General features: G+C 40.9%; 2 protein-coding genes across 2 annotated transcripts; both read right to left on the bottom strand.

Moving 5' to 3' along the window:
* Positions 1-2,338: 2,338 nt before the first annotated feature.
* LOC138319809 (uncharacterized) lies at positions 2,339-6,105 on the bottom strand. The gene is made up of 4 exons (XM_069262940.1): positions 6,083-6,105; positions 5,012-5,677; positions 3,287-4,888; positions 2,339-3,194 (listed from the first exon to the last, which is right to left on the bottom strand). The coding sequence occupies exons 1-4, from the start codon at positions 6,103-6,105 to the stop codon at positions 2,339-2,341; spliced, it is 3,147 nt and encodes a 1,048-aa protein (XP_069119041.1).
* On the bottom strand, positions 5,974-13,148 carry LOC138319398 (uncharacterized). The gene is made up of 3 exons (XM_069262500.1): positions 12,680-13,148; positions 11,706-11,855; positions 5,974-6,525 (listed from the first exon to the last, which is right to left on the bottom strand). The coding sequence occupies exons 1-3, from the start codon at positions 12,885-12,887 to the stop codon at positions 6,332-6,334; spliced, it is 552 nt and encodes a 183-aa protein (XP_069118601.1). The 5' UTR covers positions 12,888-13,148; the 3' UTR covers positions 5,974-6,331.

Below are 13,148 nucleotides of genomic sequence, written 5' to 3'. Positions count from 1 at the left end.
AATGCCGGGAAAACGCGTGGAGGTGTCATCACCCGTACTTTGTAGAAACTCCATTTAGATCTAAACATCGTGTAGCTCACTTACTTTAACCGTCACCGCCATGTTCATTTTTCTCTCGGAACGCTTCTCGACTTTACATATCGTGACTACATTATGCAAATTATGTTATGTTGTGCTTGTCGGTAAACTCGAGAAGCGTTCCGAAGAACAAATGAACATGGCGGTGACGGTTAAAGTAAGTGAGCTACACGATGTTTAAAGGGAGTTTCTACGGGTGATGACACCTCCAAAGGAGATTGGGGATAAACACAGTTAGGGGTACTGTTTACCACCACAAGCGTAGATTTTGTGATTTTGGCTTGGTTTTTGAGGTAGGTACCCATTAGAGCCGAGACGACATTTCGACCGGACAGGGAAATGTCTAACTTTACCTAGCATATTTTTCGTAAATTTCCCGATTCATCAAGCCATAACTTCGTCAATACTTGGCAAATTTTGTTCATCAAGCACTCAATGGAAAGATAAATTATTTCTCTTTAGGGTAAGATATCCGTCAATGTTGTATAGAACCCATTTGTTAAAATAATCACGGTTTTAAAAAAATAGGTCCGTTTTTCTCGATCGCCGAGGTTCATACCCTTGATACTATAATATATATGTATATATACTGTTAGTTTAAAAAAAGTCGTGCCAGGTCCCTATGAATTCAACCACAACAAATCACTATACTTTCGATAATTCCCTTTATCTATTGATGTGATAAGATAATTTGTTTCGTCTTTCAGCTGAATACTGACGTGTGCAAATCTTGGCCAGTGACGTCATCATTGAATGGTCTCCTGCCTGACGTGATTGTAGACTGAGGAGCAGGTAGAAGAGCCGTGGTTTAAATAAATGTCGGTATACGTGTTTGATTTGGTGAAAGATCAGTAAACGCAAAGTCATTTATACAGACGAACTACACAAACTTAAAAAAATATAAGAATATAGTTTGTGAACATTTGTCATCAGGAGCGGCAAAGCTCCCTTTTGTTCATGCAGATGACTATTACTGTACGGTGATGATATGTTATATGGTGTACGTGTACATTGTACTACCACAGTTCACTATTGTGAAGAGTTTCTAGTGATTTCCTATGTATTGTGGTTATTTAGGTACAACAATGGTATTGTTATTAGTGATGATAATCCCCATATACTTTTATATCTTTATATTAATATACTCTGGAATCGTTATCAAAATATATTTTTAAAAACTATTTTGTTTAAATATTTTTTCAATTCCCTATAATCTACCGCCATTAGTTTCGCGGCGTCCTCCACAGTTTTGAGTGACACTTATTATAACCAAGGACCTTTTTTTTTTACATTTTCTTAGACATTTCTAAGGGCCAGTGACCTACTCTATCTACAACTCTACTCAAATCTCCAGTTAGGAGTTATTTGGTAATTAACTTACACCTTTCCAGCATTTTCAGAGAAATTGATATTTATGCAAATATATTCTATGCCAATTGCTATGCATTTACGATGAACTATCGCATTATCTTTAGACCTTCAACTATAAAACTCGATCACAAACTAACATTGTTTTCAACATTATTTATATATAAATATCATTTTGCTGTAATATTCTGTTTATGTGTGAACAATTTTCCACGTGAAGACGTTTTGACTTGTAAGTGTGTGTGGCCTACTTTGTAATAGAAATTGAGGTATTGTTAAATTTGTTACTGACGACCTTGACCTACATTGTCTGTAATATTTGAAGTACTGTTTTATTTGTTACTGATGACCTTGAGCTACATGATCTGTAATATTTGAAGTATTATTTGATTTGTTACTGACGACCTTGACATACATTGTCTGTAATATTTGAAGTATTGTTTAACTTGTTACTGACGACCTTGACCTACATTATCTGTAATATTTGAATTATTATTTGATTTGTTAATGACGACCTTGACCTACATTATCAGTAATATTTGAAGTATTATTTCATTTGTTACTGCAACCTTGACCTATCGACATTCTGATAGCGTCTAATTGTATAATTTATATTGGTGTCTGATATGAATCTATAAACCCCTTACTGGTTATGTGTTACATTGTATTTATATCCAAGAATTATATCTTGGATTGGCAGATTTCTGATTTATTTATTTTACTCGTACTACGGCGTACAAATAACAAGAGGTAAGACATCCTCACAACAAATGTAATATGGCAATGGCACTACGTATGCGTTTTATTCTTATATCAGTATCAAGTATACATGTATATGACGTCATCAAGAAGTGATATATCGTGAAAGTTTTCAAAAAGTAAATAATTGTAATTATACACTGTTATTTTGTTGTCTATGGTTCTTATCACTTCTGCCGACGAACGTGGACTGATGGTCTGATAGGGGGATGACAAACACATAATAGTGGTCTGATAAGAGGATGACCAACACAGCTGGTGGTCTGATACGTAAATGACCAACACAGAATGGTGGTCTGATAGGAGGATGACCAACACAGACTGGTGGTCTGATAGGTGGATGACCAACACAGACTGGTGGTCTGATAGGGGGATGACAAACACAGACTGGTGGTCTGGTTGGGGGATGACCAACACAGACTGGTGGTCTGATGGGGGGATGACCAACACAGACTGGTGGTCTGATAGAGGGATGACCAACACAGACTGGTGGTCTGATAGGAGGATGACGAACACAGACTGGTGGTCTAATAGGAGGATGACCAACGCAGACTGGTGGTCTGATAGGAGGATGACCAACACAGACTGGTGGTCTGATAGGGGGATGACCAACACAGACTGGTGGTCTGATAGGGGGATGACCAACACAGACTGGTGGTCTGATAGGGGGATGAAAAACACAGACTGGTGGTCTGATAGGGGGATGACGAACACAGACTAGTGATCCGATAGGAGGATGACCAACACAAACTGGTGGTCTGATAGGTGGATGACCAACACAGACTGGTGGTCTGATAGGGGGATGACAAACACAGACTGGTGGTCTGATAGGGGGATGACAAACACAGACTGGTGGTCTGATTGGGGGATGACCAACACAGACTGGTGGTCTGACGGGGGTATGACTAACACAGACTGGTGGTCTGATAGGAGGATGACCAACACAGACTGATGGTCTAATAGGAGGATGACCAACACAGACTGGTGGTCTGATAGGGGGATGACAAACACAGACTGGTGGACTGATAGGGGGATGACGAACACAGACTAGTGGTCTGATAGGAGGATGACCAACACAGACTTGTGGTCTGATAGGGGGATGACCAACACAGACTGGTGGTCTGATAGGGGGATGACCAACACAGACTGGTGGTCTGATATGAGTGACAAACACAGACTGGTGGTCTGATAGGGGGATGACGAACACAGACTGTTGGACTGATAGGGGGATGGCGAACACAGACTAGTGGTCTGATAGGAGGATGACAAACACAGACTGGTGGTCTGATTGGGGGATGACCAACACAGACTAGTGGTCTGACAGGAGTATGACGAACACAGACTGGTGGTCTGATAGGGGGATGACCAACACAGACTGGTGGTCTGAAAGGGGGATGACCAACACAGACTGGTGGTCTGATATGAGTGACAAACACAGACTGGTGGTCTGATAGGGGGATGACCAACACAGACTGGTGGTCTGATAGGGGGATGACGAACACAGACTGGTGGTCTGATAGGGGGATGACCAACACAGACTAGTGGTCTGATAGGGGGATGACCAACACAGACTGGTGGTCTGATAGGGGGATGACCAACACAGACTGGTGGTCTGATATGAGTGACAAACACAGACTGGTGGTCTGATAGGGGGATGACCAACACAGAATGGTGGTCTGATAGGAGGATGACCAACACAGACTGGTGGTCTGATAGGTGGATGACCAACACAGACTTGTGGTCTGATAGGGGGATGACAAACACAGACTGGTGGTCTGATTGGGGGATGACCAACACAGACTGGTGGTCTGATGGGGGGATGACCAACACAGACTGGTGGTCTGATAGAGGGATGACCAACACAGACTGGTGGTCTGATGGGGGGATGACGAACACAGACTGGTGGTCTAATAGGAGGATGACCAACACAGACTGGTGGTCTGATAGGAGGATGACCAACACAGACTGGTGGTCTGATAGGGGGATGACCAACACAGACTGGTGGTCTGATAGGGGGATGACCAACACAGACTGGTGGTCTGATAGGGGGATGACAAACACAAACTGGTGGTCTGATAGGGGGGATGACGAACACAGACTAGTGATCCGAAAGGAGGATGACCAACACAGACTGGTGGTCTGATAGGTGGATGACCAACACAGACTGGTGGTCTGATAGGGGGATGACAAACACAGACTGGTGGTCTGATTGGGGGATGACCAACACAGACTGGTGGTCTGATAGGGGGATGACAAACACATAATAGTGGTCTGATAAGAGGATGACCAACACAGCTGATGGTCTGATAGGGGGATGACCAACACAGACTGGTGGTCTGATAGGAGGATGACAAACACATAATAGTGGTCTGATAAGAGGATGACCAACACAGACTGGTGGTCTGATGGGGGGATGACCAACACAGACTGGTGGTCTGATAGGGGGATGACAAACACAGACTGGTGGTCTGATAGGAGGATGACCAACACAGACTGGTGGTCTGATAGGGGGATGACCAACACAGATAGTGGAGGATGACCAACACACAGACTGGTGGTCTGATAGGGTGATGACCAACACAGACTGGTGGTGTGATAGGAGGATGACCAACACAGACTGGTGGTCTGATAGGGGGATAAAGAACACAGACTGATGGTCTGATAGGGGGATGACAAACACAGACTGGTGGTCTGATAGGGGGATGACAAACACAGACTGGTGGTCTAATAGGAGGATGACCAACACAGACTGGTGGTCTGATAGAGGGATGACCAACACAGACTGGTGGTCTGATAGAAGGATTACCAACACAGACTGGTGGTCTGATAGGGGGATGACCAACACAGACTGGTGGTGTGATAGGAGGATGACCAACACAGACTGGTGGTCTGATAGGGGGATAAAGAACACAGACTGATGGTCTGATAGGGGGATGACCAACACAGACTGGTGGTCTGATAGGAGGATGACGAACACAGACTAGTGGTCTGACGAACACAGACTGGTGGTCTTTTAGAAGGATGACCAACACAGACTAGTGGTCTGATAGGGGGATGACAAACACAGACTGGTGGTGTGATAGGGGGATGACCAACACAGACTGGTGGTCTGATAGGGGGATGACCAACACAGACTGGTGGTCTGATAGAAGGATGACCAACATAGACTGGTGGTCTGATAGGGGGATGACCAACACAGACTGGTGGTCTGATAGGTGGATGACCAACACAGACTGGTGGTCTGATAGGGGGATGACCAACACAGACTGGTGGTCTGATTGGAGGATGACCAACACAGACTGGTGGTCTGATAGGAGGATGACCAACACATACTGGTGGTCTGATTGGAGGATGACCAACACAGACCGGTGGTCTGATAGGAGGATGACCAACACAGACTGGTGGTCTGATAGGGGGATGACCAACACAGACTGGTGGTCTGATAGGGGGATGACCAACACAGACTGGTGGTCTGATAGGGGGATGACCAACACAGATTTGTGGTGTATTTTATTTTCTGAAACGGCGCCTAAAGTACTATGGGATTATTCAGAATACACTACTGTTGGCAATGTTATATCTCATCACATACACTCATGCATTGGTGTGATATTTCGACACAATTTTGAGGGACGATTTCTAGGTTTGAAGCAAGAATTGTTTTGAAATTCTAAATCGGCATATTACAATATCATCTGCGACGAAATGAGAACCTGTAAGGCCGCAGTTTGTCTTAGTATGTCCTTAATTGAAAACTAAACATGTACATTAAATGTCAAAATACAATTTATTTGTAATAAATAAATAATAATTATGTGAACGTTATTTTAACGTTCATTGCTGCAAACATGTTAAATCATGTGCAAGCGGCAAGCACACGTGAACGAAGTCAACCGGCATCATGACACAAAGGGCCTGTCACCCCAGAGTATAGATTTAATATAATGCAAAAAAGTCACAGCTAGCTACATGTATATACTCTCTGTTTTGTAGTATTGAGGACGGATGCAGATTTTGAATCCTCTTTGGGTATTCTCTATAAAACAATTCGTATTACAATGAACCACAGTTTAAGCTCAGTCGTTGTAGGAATTAGTTTGTATTTTCTCCAAATTCTGATTGATAGTTAACCGGAGGGCGATGTTCCTTTTCCCAGTCCATCCACCAACAGGAAGACTCCGGCCACGATCTCAAGTAAACTGGCTACAATGGCTAGTCCGAAGGAGTAGGACAGTTCGTGTTTGTTATTGGGGAATCGGTCAATGTAACGGTCGTCAAACTTTACACCGAACACAATGCATCCAATGAGCAACAGGGCACCTGGAAAAGGAGGAACAAGTCATTACATTTACATTATAACATAATCACACCTGGAAAAGGAGGAACAAGTCATTACATTATAACATAATCACACCTGGAAAAGGAGGAACAAGTCATTACATTTACATTATAACATAATCACACCTGGAAAAGGAGGAACAAGTCATTACATTTACATTATAACATAATCACACCTGGAAAAGGAGCAACAAGTCATTACATTTACATTATAACATAATCACACCTGGAAAAGGAGGAACAAGTCTTTACATTTACATTATAACATAATCACACCTGGAAAAGGAGCAACAAGTCATTACATTTACATTATAACATAATCACACACTGGAAAAGGAGGAACAAGTCATTACATTTACATTATAACATAATCACACCTGGAAAAGGAGGAACAAGTCATTACATTTACATTATAACATAATCACACCTGGAAAAGGAGGAACAAGTCATTACATTTACATTATAACATAATCACACCTGGAAAAGGAGGAACAAGTCATTACATTTACATTATAACATAATCACACCTGGAAAAGGAGGAACAAGTCATTACATTTACATTATAACATAATCACACCTGGAAAAGGAGGAACAAGTCATTACATTTACATTATAACATAATCACACCTGGAAAAGGAGGAACAAGTCATTACATTTACATTATAACATAATCACACCTGGAAAAGGAGGAACAAGTCATTACATTTACATTATAACATAATCACACCTGGAAAAGGAGCAACAAGTCATTACATTTACATTATAACATAATCACACCTGGAAAAGGAGGAACAAGTCATTACATTTACATTATAACATAATCACACCTGGAAAAGGAGGAACAAGTCATTACATTCACATTATAACATAATCACACCTGGAAAAGGAGGAACAAGTCATTACATTCACATTATAACATAATCACACCTGGAAAAGGAGGAACAAGTCATTACATTCACATTATAACATAATCACACCTGGAAAAGGAGGAACAAGTCATTACATTTACATTATTAATATAACATAATCACACATATGTGTAATTTTTGTAAAGCTTTTCTACATTCACAGGCATCTTCAGGTGGATTGAATGCGATTTGATATTGCTTACAATTACCTTCGTACGAAATCATTATTATCTTTTTACGTGTTTGATTGTATATATCACTCACGGACCGAATATTGAAAACGCTGGATTGGCTGCCATTGCCACAAACTGAATGTGTCTCTCTCCAATGTATAAACATCACTTAAAGTTTACCACAGCGAATTAACCTATAATCTAAACATGAATGTTCTTGTATTTTAATCTTGTTTTTCAGGTGGGCGTGTCTATTACGGGCGTTAGGCAGTTTCCATAGCTTCCAGGGATATCAATGTATTGATCTTCCGGTGGCTTTAGAATATTTACGCCCTGCTGTGCTCATGTAACTGTGTTTAATATAATTCAGAATTGATTCAAATAGCTTCGCACAGGAATACCTAAATTTAAATGACAACCTTCATACAATATCAATATATTCCTTTCCGGTTTACCAGAGTCGTTGAAAAGAATCATCATTTTCAGGCATAATAACAAGGAACGAACATAAAACTGAAAAAAGGAAAAGTATTCCAACCTTTAATCGTGAAGCGTGGCTCTCTTTAAATATAAAATTTATGAAACAAAAACTAAATTTGCACTCATGCACTAATTATTTCCAAACGTCATACATGTTGAAACTCGCTATCAAAAAGAGACAACCTCGACACGATAGTCATTAAACGAACATCAGCTAGGCTAAAATATGCATCCAGTCCTATATCAACCATTGGATTCAGAGGATTGCTTATCCTACATATCAACCATTGGACTGAGAGAATTGTTTATCCTACGTATCAACCATTGGATTGAGAGAATGGTTTATCCTATACATCAACCATTGGATTGAGAGGATTGTTTATCTTATACATCAACCATTGGATTGAAAGGGTGGTTTATCCTACACATCAACCATTGGATTGAGAGAATGACTTATCCTACATATCAACCATTGGATTGAGAGGATGGTTTATCCTACACATCAACCACTGGATCGAGAGGATGGTTTATCCTACAAATCAACCATTGGACTGAGAGGATGGTTTATCCTACATATCAACCATTGGATAAGATGATTTTTATCCCACAAACCAACCATTGGATTGAGAGGATGTTTTATCCTACAAACCAACCATTGGATTGAGAGGAAGGTTTATCCTACACATCAACCATAGGACTGAGAGGATGGTTTATCCTACACATCAACCATTGGATTGAGAGGATGGTTTATCCTACACATCAACCATAGGATTGAGAGGATGGTTTATCCTACACATCAACCATAGGACTGAGAGGATGGTTTATCCTACACATCAACCATAGGATTGAGAGAGGATGGTTTATCCTACACATCAACCATTGGACTGAGAGGATGGTTTATCCTACACATCAACCATTGGATTGAGAGGAAGCTTCATCCTACACATCAACCATTGGATTGAGAGGAAGGTTTATCCTACACATCAACCATTGGATTGAGAGGATGGTGGATTCTACACATCAACCATTGGATTGAGAGGATGGTTTATCCTACACATCAACCATTGGATTGAGAGGATGGTTTATCCTACACATCAACCATTGGATTGAGAGGAAGCTTTATCCTACACATCAACCATTGGACTGAAAGGATCGTTTATACTATATTGCAACCATTGGATTGAGAGGATTGCTTATCCTACACATCAACCATTGGATTGAGAGGATGGTTATACTACACATTAACCATTGGATTGAGAGGAAGGCTTTATCCTACACATCAACCATTGGACTGAAAGGATCGTTTATACTATATTGCAACCATTGGATTGAGAGGATTGCTTATCCTACACATCAACCATTGGATTGAGAGGATGGTTATACTACACATTAACCATTGGATTGAGAGGAAGGTTTATCCTACACATCAACCATTGGACTGAGAGGATGGTTTATCCTACAAATCAACCATTGGACTGAGAGGATGGTTTATCCTACACACCAACCATTGGACTGAGAGGATGGTTTATCCTACACATCAACCATTGGATTGAGAGGAAGGTTTATCCTACACATTAACCATTGGATTGAGAGGATTGTTATCCTACACATCAACCATTGGATTGAGAGGATGGTTTATCCTACACATCAACCATTGGATTGAGAGGATGGTTTATCCTACACATCAACCATAGGACTGAGAGGATGGTTTATCCTACACATCAACCATTGGATTGAGAGGATGGTTTATCCTACACATCAACCATAGGACTGAGAGGATGGTTTATCCTACACATCAACCATAGGATTGAGAGGATGGTTTATCCTACACATCAACCATAGGATTGAGAGGATGGTTTATCCTACACATCAACCATTGGATTGAGAGGATGGTTTATCCTACACATCAACCATTGGATTGAGAGGATGGTTTATCCTACACATCAACCATTGGATTGAGAGGATGGTTTATCCTACACATCAACCATAGGACTGAGAGGATGGTTTATCCTACAAACCAACCATTGGATTGAGAGGATGGTTTATCTTACACATCAACCATTGGATTGAGAGGAAGGTTTATCCTACACATCAACCATTGGACTGAGAGGAAGGTTTATCTTACACATCAACCATTGGATTGAGAGGATGGTTTATCCTACACATCAACCATTGGATTGAGAGGAAGCTTCATCCTACACATCAACCATTGGACTGAGAGGATGGTTTATCCTACACGTCAACCATTGGACTGAGAGGATGGTTTATCCTACACGTCAACCATTGGATTGAGAGGAAGCTTCATCCTACACATCAACCATTGGATTGAGAGGAAGGTTTATCCTACACATCAACCATTGGATTGAGAGGATGGTGGATTCTACACATCAACCATTGGATTGAGAGGATGGTTTATCCTACACATCAACCATTGGATTGAGAGGATGGTTTATCCTACACATCAACCATTGGATTGAGAGGAAGGTTTATCCTACACATCAACCATTGGATTGAGAGGATTGCTTATCCTACACATCAACCATTGGATTGAGAGGATGGTTATACTACACATTAACCATTGGATTGAGAGGAAGGTTTATCCTACACATCAACCATTGGACTGAGAGGATGGTTTATCCTACAAATCAACCATTGGACTGAGAGGACGGTTTATCCTACACATCAACCATAGGACTGAGAGGATGGTTTATCCTACACATCAACCATTGGATTGAGAGGAAGGTTTATCCTACACATTAACCATTGGATTGAGAGGATTGTTATCCTACACATCAACCATTGGATTGAGAGGATGGTTTATCCTACACATCAACCATTGGATTGAGAGGATGGTTTATCCTACACATCAACCATAGGACTGAGAGGATGGTTTATCCTACACATCAACCATTGGATTGAGAGGATGGTTTATCCTACACATCAACCATAGGACTGAGAGGATGGTTTATCCTACACATCAACCATAGGATTGAGAGGATGGTTTATCCTACACATCAACCATATGATTGAGAGGATGGTTTATCCTACACATCAACCATTGGATTGAGAGGATGGTTTATCCTACACATCAACCATTGGATTGAGAGGATGGTTTATCCTACACATTAACCATTGGATTGAGAGGATTGTTATCCTACACATCAACCATTGGATTGAGAGAATAGTTTATCCTACACATTAACCATTGGATTGAGAGAATAGTTTATCCTACACATTAACCATTGGATTGAGAGGATGGTTTATCCTACACATTAACCATTGGATTGAGAGGATGGTTTATCCTACACATCAACCATTGGATTGAGAGGATGGTTCATCCTATACATCAACCATTGGACTGAGAGGATGGTTTATCCTATACATCAACCATTGGACTGAGAGGATGGTTTATCCTATACATCAACCATTGGACTGAGAGGATGGTTTATCCTACAAACCAACCATTGGATTTAGAGGAAGGTTTATCCTACACATCAACCATTGGACTGAGAGGAAGGTTTATCCTACATACCAACCATTGGATTGAGAGGATGGTTTATCCTACACATCAACCAATTGAGATGGAGGATGGTTTACTCACCAGTTATGATACAGACGATGGCTGCGCCCATTCCCACCTCCTTGTTACCACCACACTGTGACGTGAAGAGGAGAAGACACACTAGGAAGAAGGCAATGTTGATACCGACAAAGCCGAATATAGCCATGGCCTGGGTGGCCGCCCACCAATCTGTAATGACACAATCAAATGTTTATTGGCATACCTCATCACACATACGTGTAACACATTCAATACAACGCCACAAGGTATGAGGTAGTTCGAGACCACATCACACATGATACAACGTCACAAAGTATTAGGCAGGTCGAAAACGTTACATGTTTATGTGTGGTATAAAAATCTGTAACTCGTTTTGGCGAAAATTCCGAAAAGGATCTTACTGGTGAGCTTGGTAGATTAAACGATTCTGAAACGGACTTTAACTTGATTACAATGGCTCGATGATCATTTGGCGGGAATTAAACGGCACGGTTCTGCCGTGCGCATGCTTTAATATAGTCCGACAATGAATGTTGTTTTGAAAAATTGAATTTAATATACGTCAAATGAAAAGTATTTCATCCTAAAGTTGATTTCAATTAGAAGAGTTTTATATGAATGGATTCTTTATCAAAATATGACTTTTGAATATTAATAAGTGCCTTTTTGCTGATGAAAATATCATTACATCTTATTTGCATATCTCGGCAAACACATGTTACCTTATCTTCGTCGTATTTCTATCGGCTAAAAGCGGATATAATTGTGGTAAAGCTCGTGTCTTTTGTAACTTTCAAAAAATAACTCACTCGTGTGGAATAAATTCCATATCCAACAACCACTCGTTGTGTAACCTATATATATATAATAATCTTTCTTTCATATAGGATACCCGTTACATTAGACATAGAGTTCTATGCATGTTAAATGTTAATTGGTATACCAATAGCCTACTACTATCCCCACTTACCTACACAGAGTTCCATGCATGTTAAATGTTAATTGGTACATACCTAGTGCCCATCCGTCCAGCGGTGTACACCCAGGGTTGTACTCATTCTCGCTACACACCCGCCATAATCCCCAGTGGGTTCCACTAGCGTTCTCTCCCCATCCTGTTGTCGTAAAAGCAATGTAGATGAACAGCAAAGCTACTGCCAACATAAAAAATGCAAGCTTCCCAAACAGGGAAGCCGATTTGATGCCATCTACAACACCCATTTTTGCAGTTAGGTAATTTTACTTTCTCCTATATCGTGCAGTGTATTATGACTAACGACTTTTACTAATCCGAGTAAAAGATGATAAGATCGTTGTAACACTGACTTTATATGAAGCATACTTGTTGCTACAAACAGTCCCGTAAACAAACGTTTACAGGTACCGACGTCCATCGGGGTAGCTATAGATACATCTAATGAGGGCGGGGCTCCTCAGGAACGCAATCCAAGTCGGGGTTTAGTGGCTCCGTGTATAGCCCCG

Source organism: Argopecten irradians, chromosome 3 (genome assembly GCF_041381155.1).
Source record: "Argopecten irradians isolate NY chromosome 3, Ai_NY, whole genome shotgun sequence".
NCBI classification, from domain to species: Eukaryota; Metazoa; Mollusca; class Bivalvia; order Pectinida; family Pectinidae; genus Argopecten; species Argopecten irradians.
The sequence above is the reverse complement of the archived record's forward strand: the minus strand, read 5'-3'. Positions and strand labels throughout refer to the sequence as shown.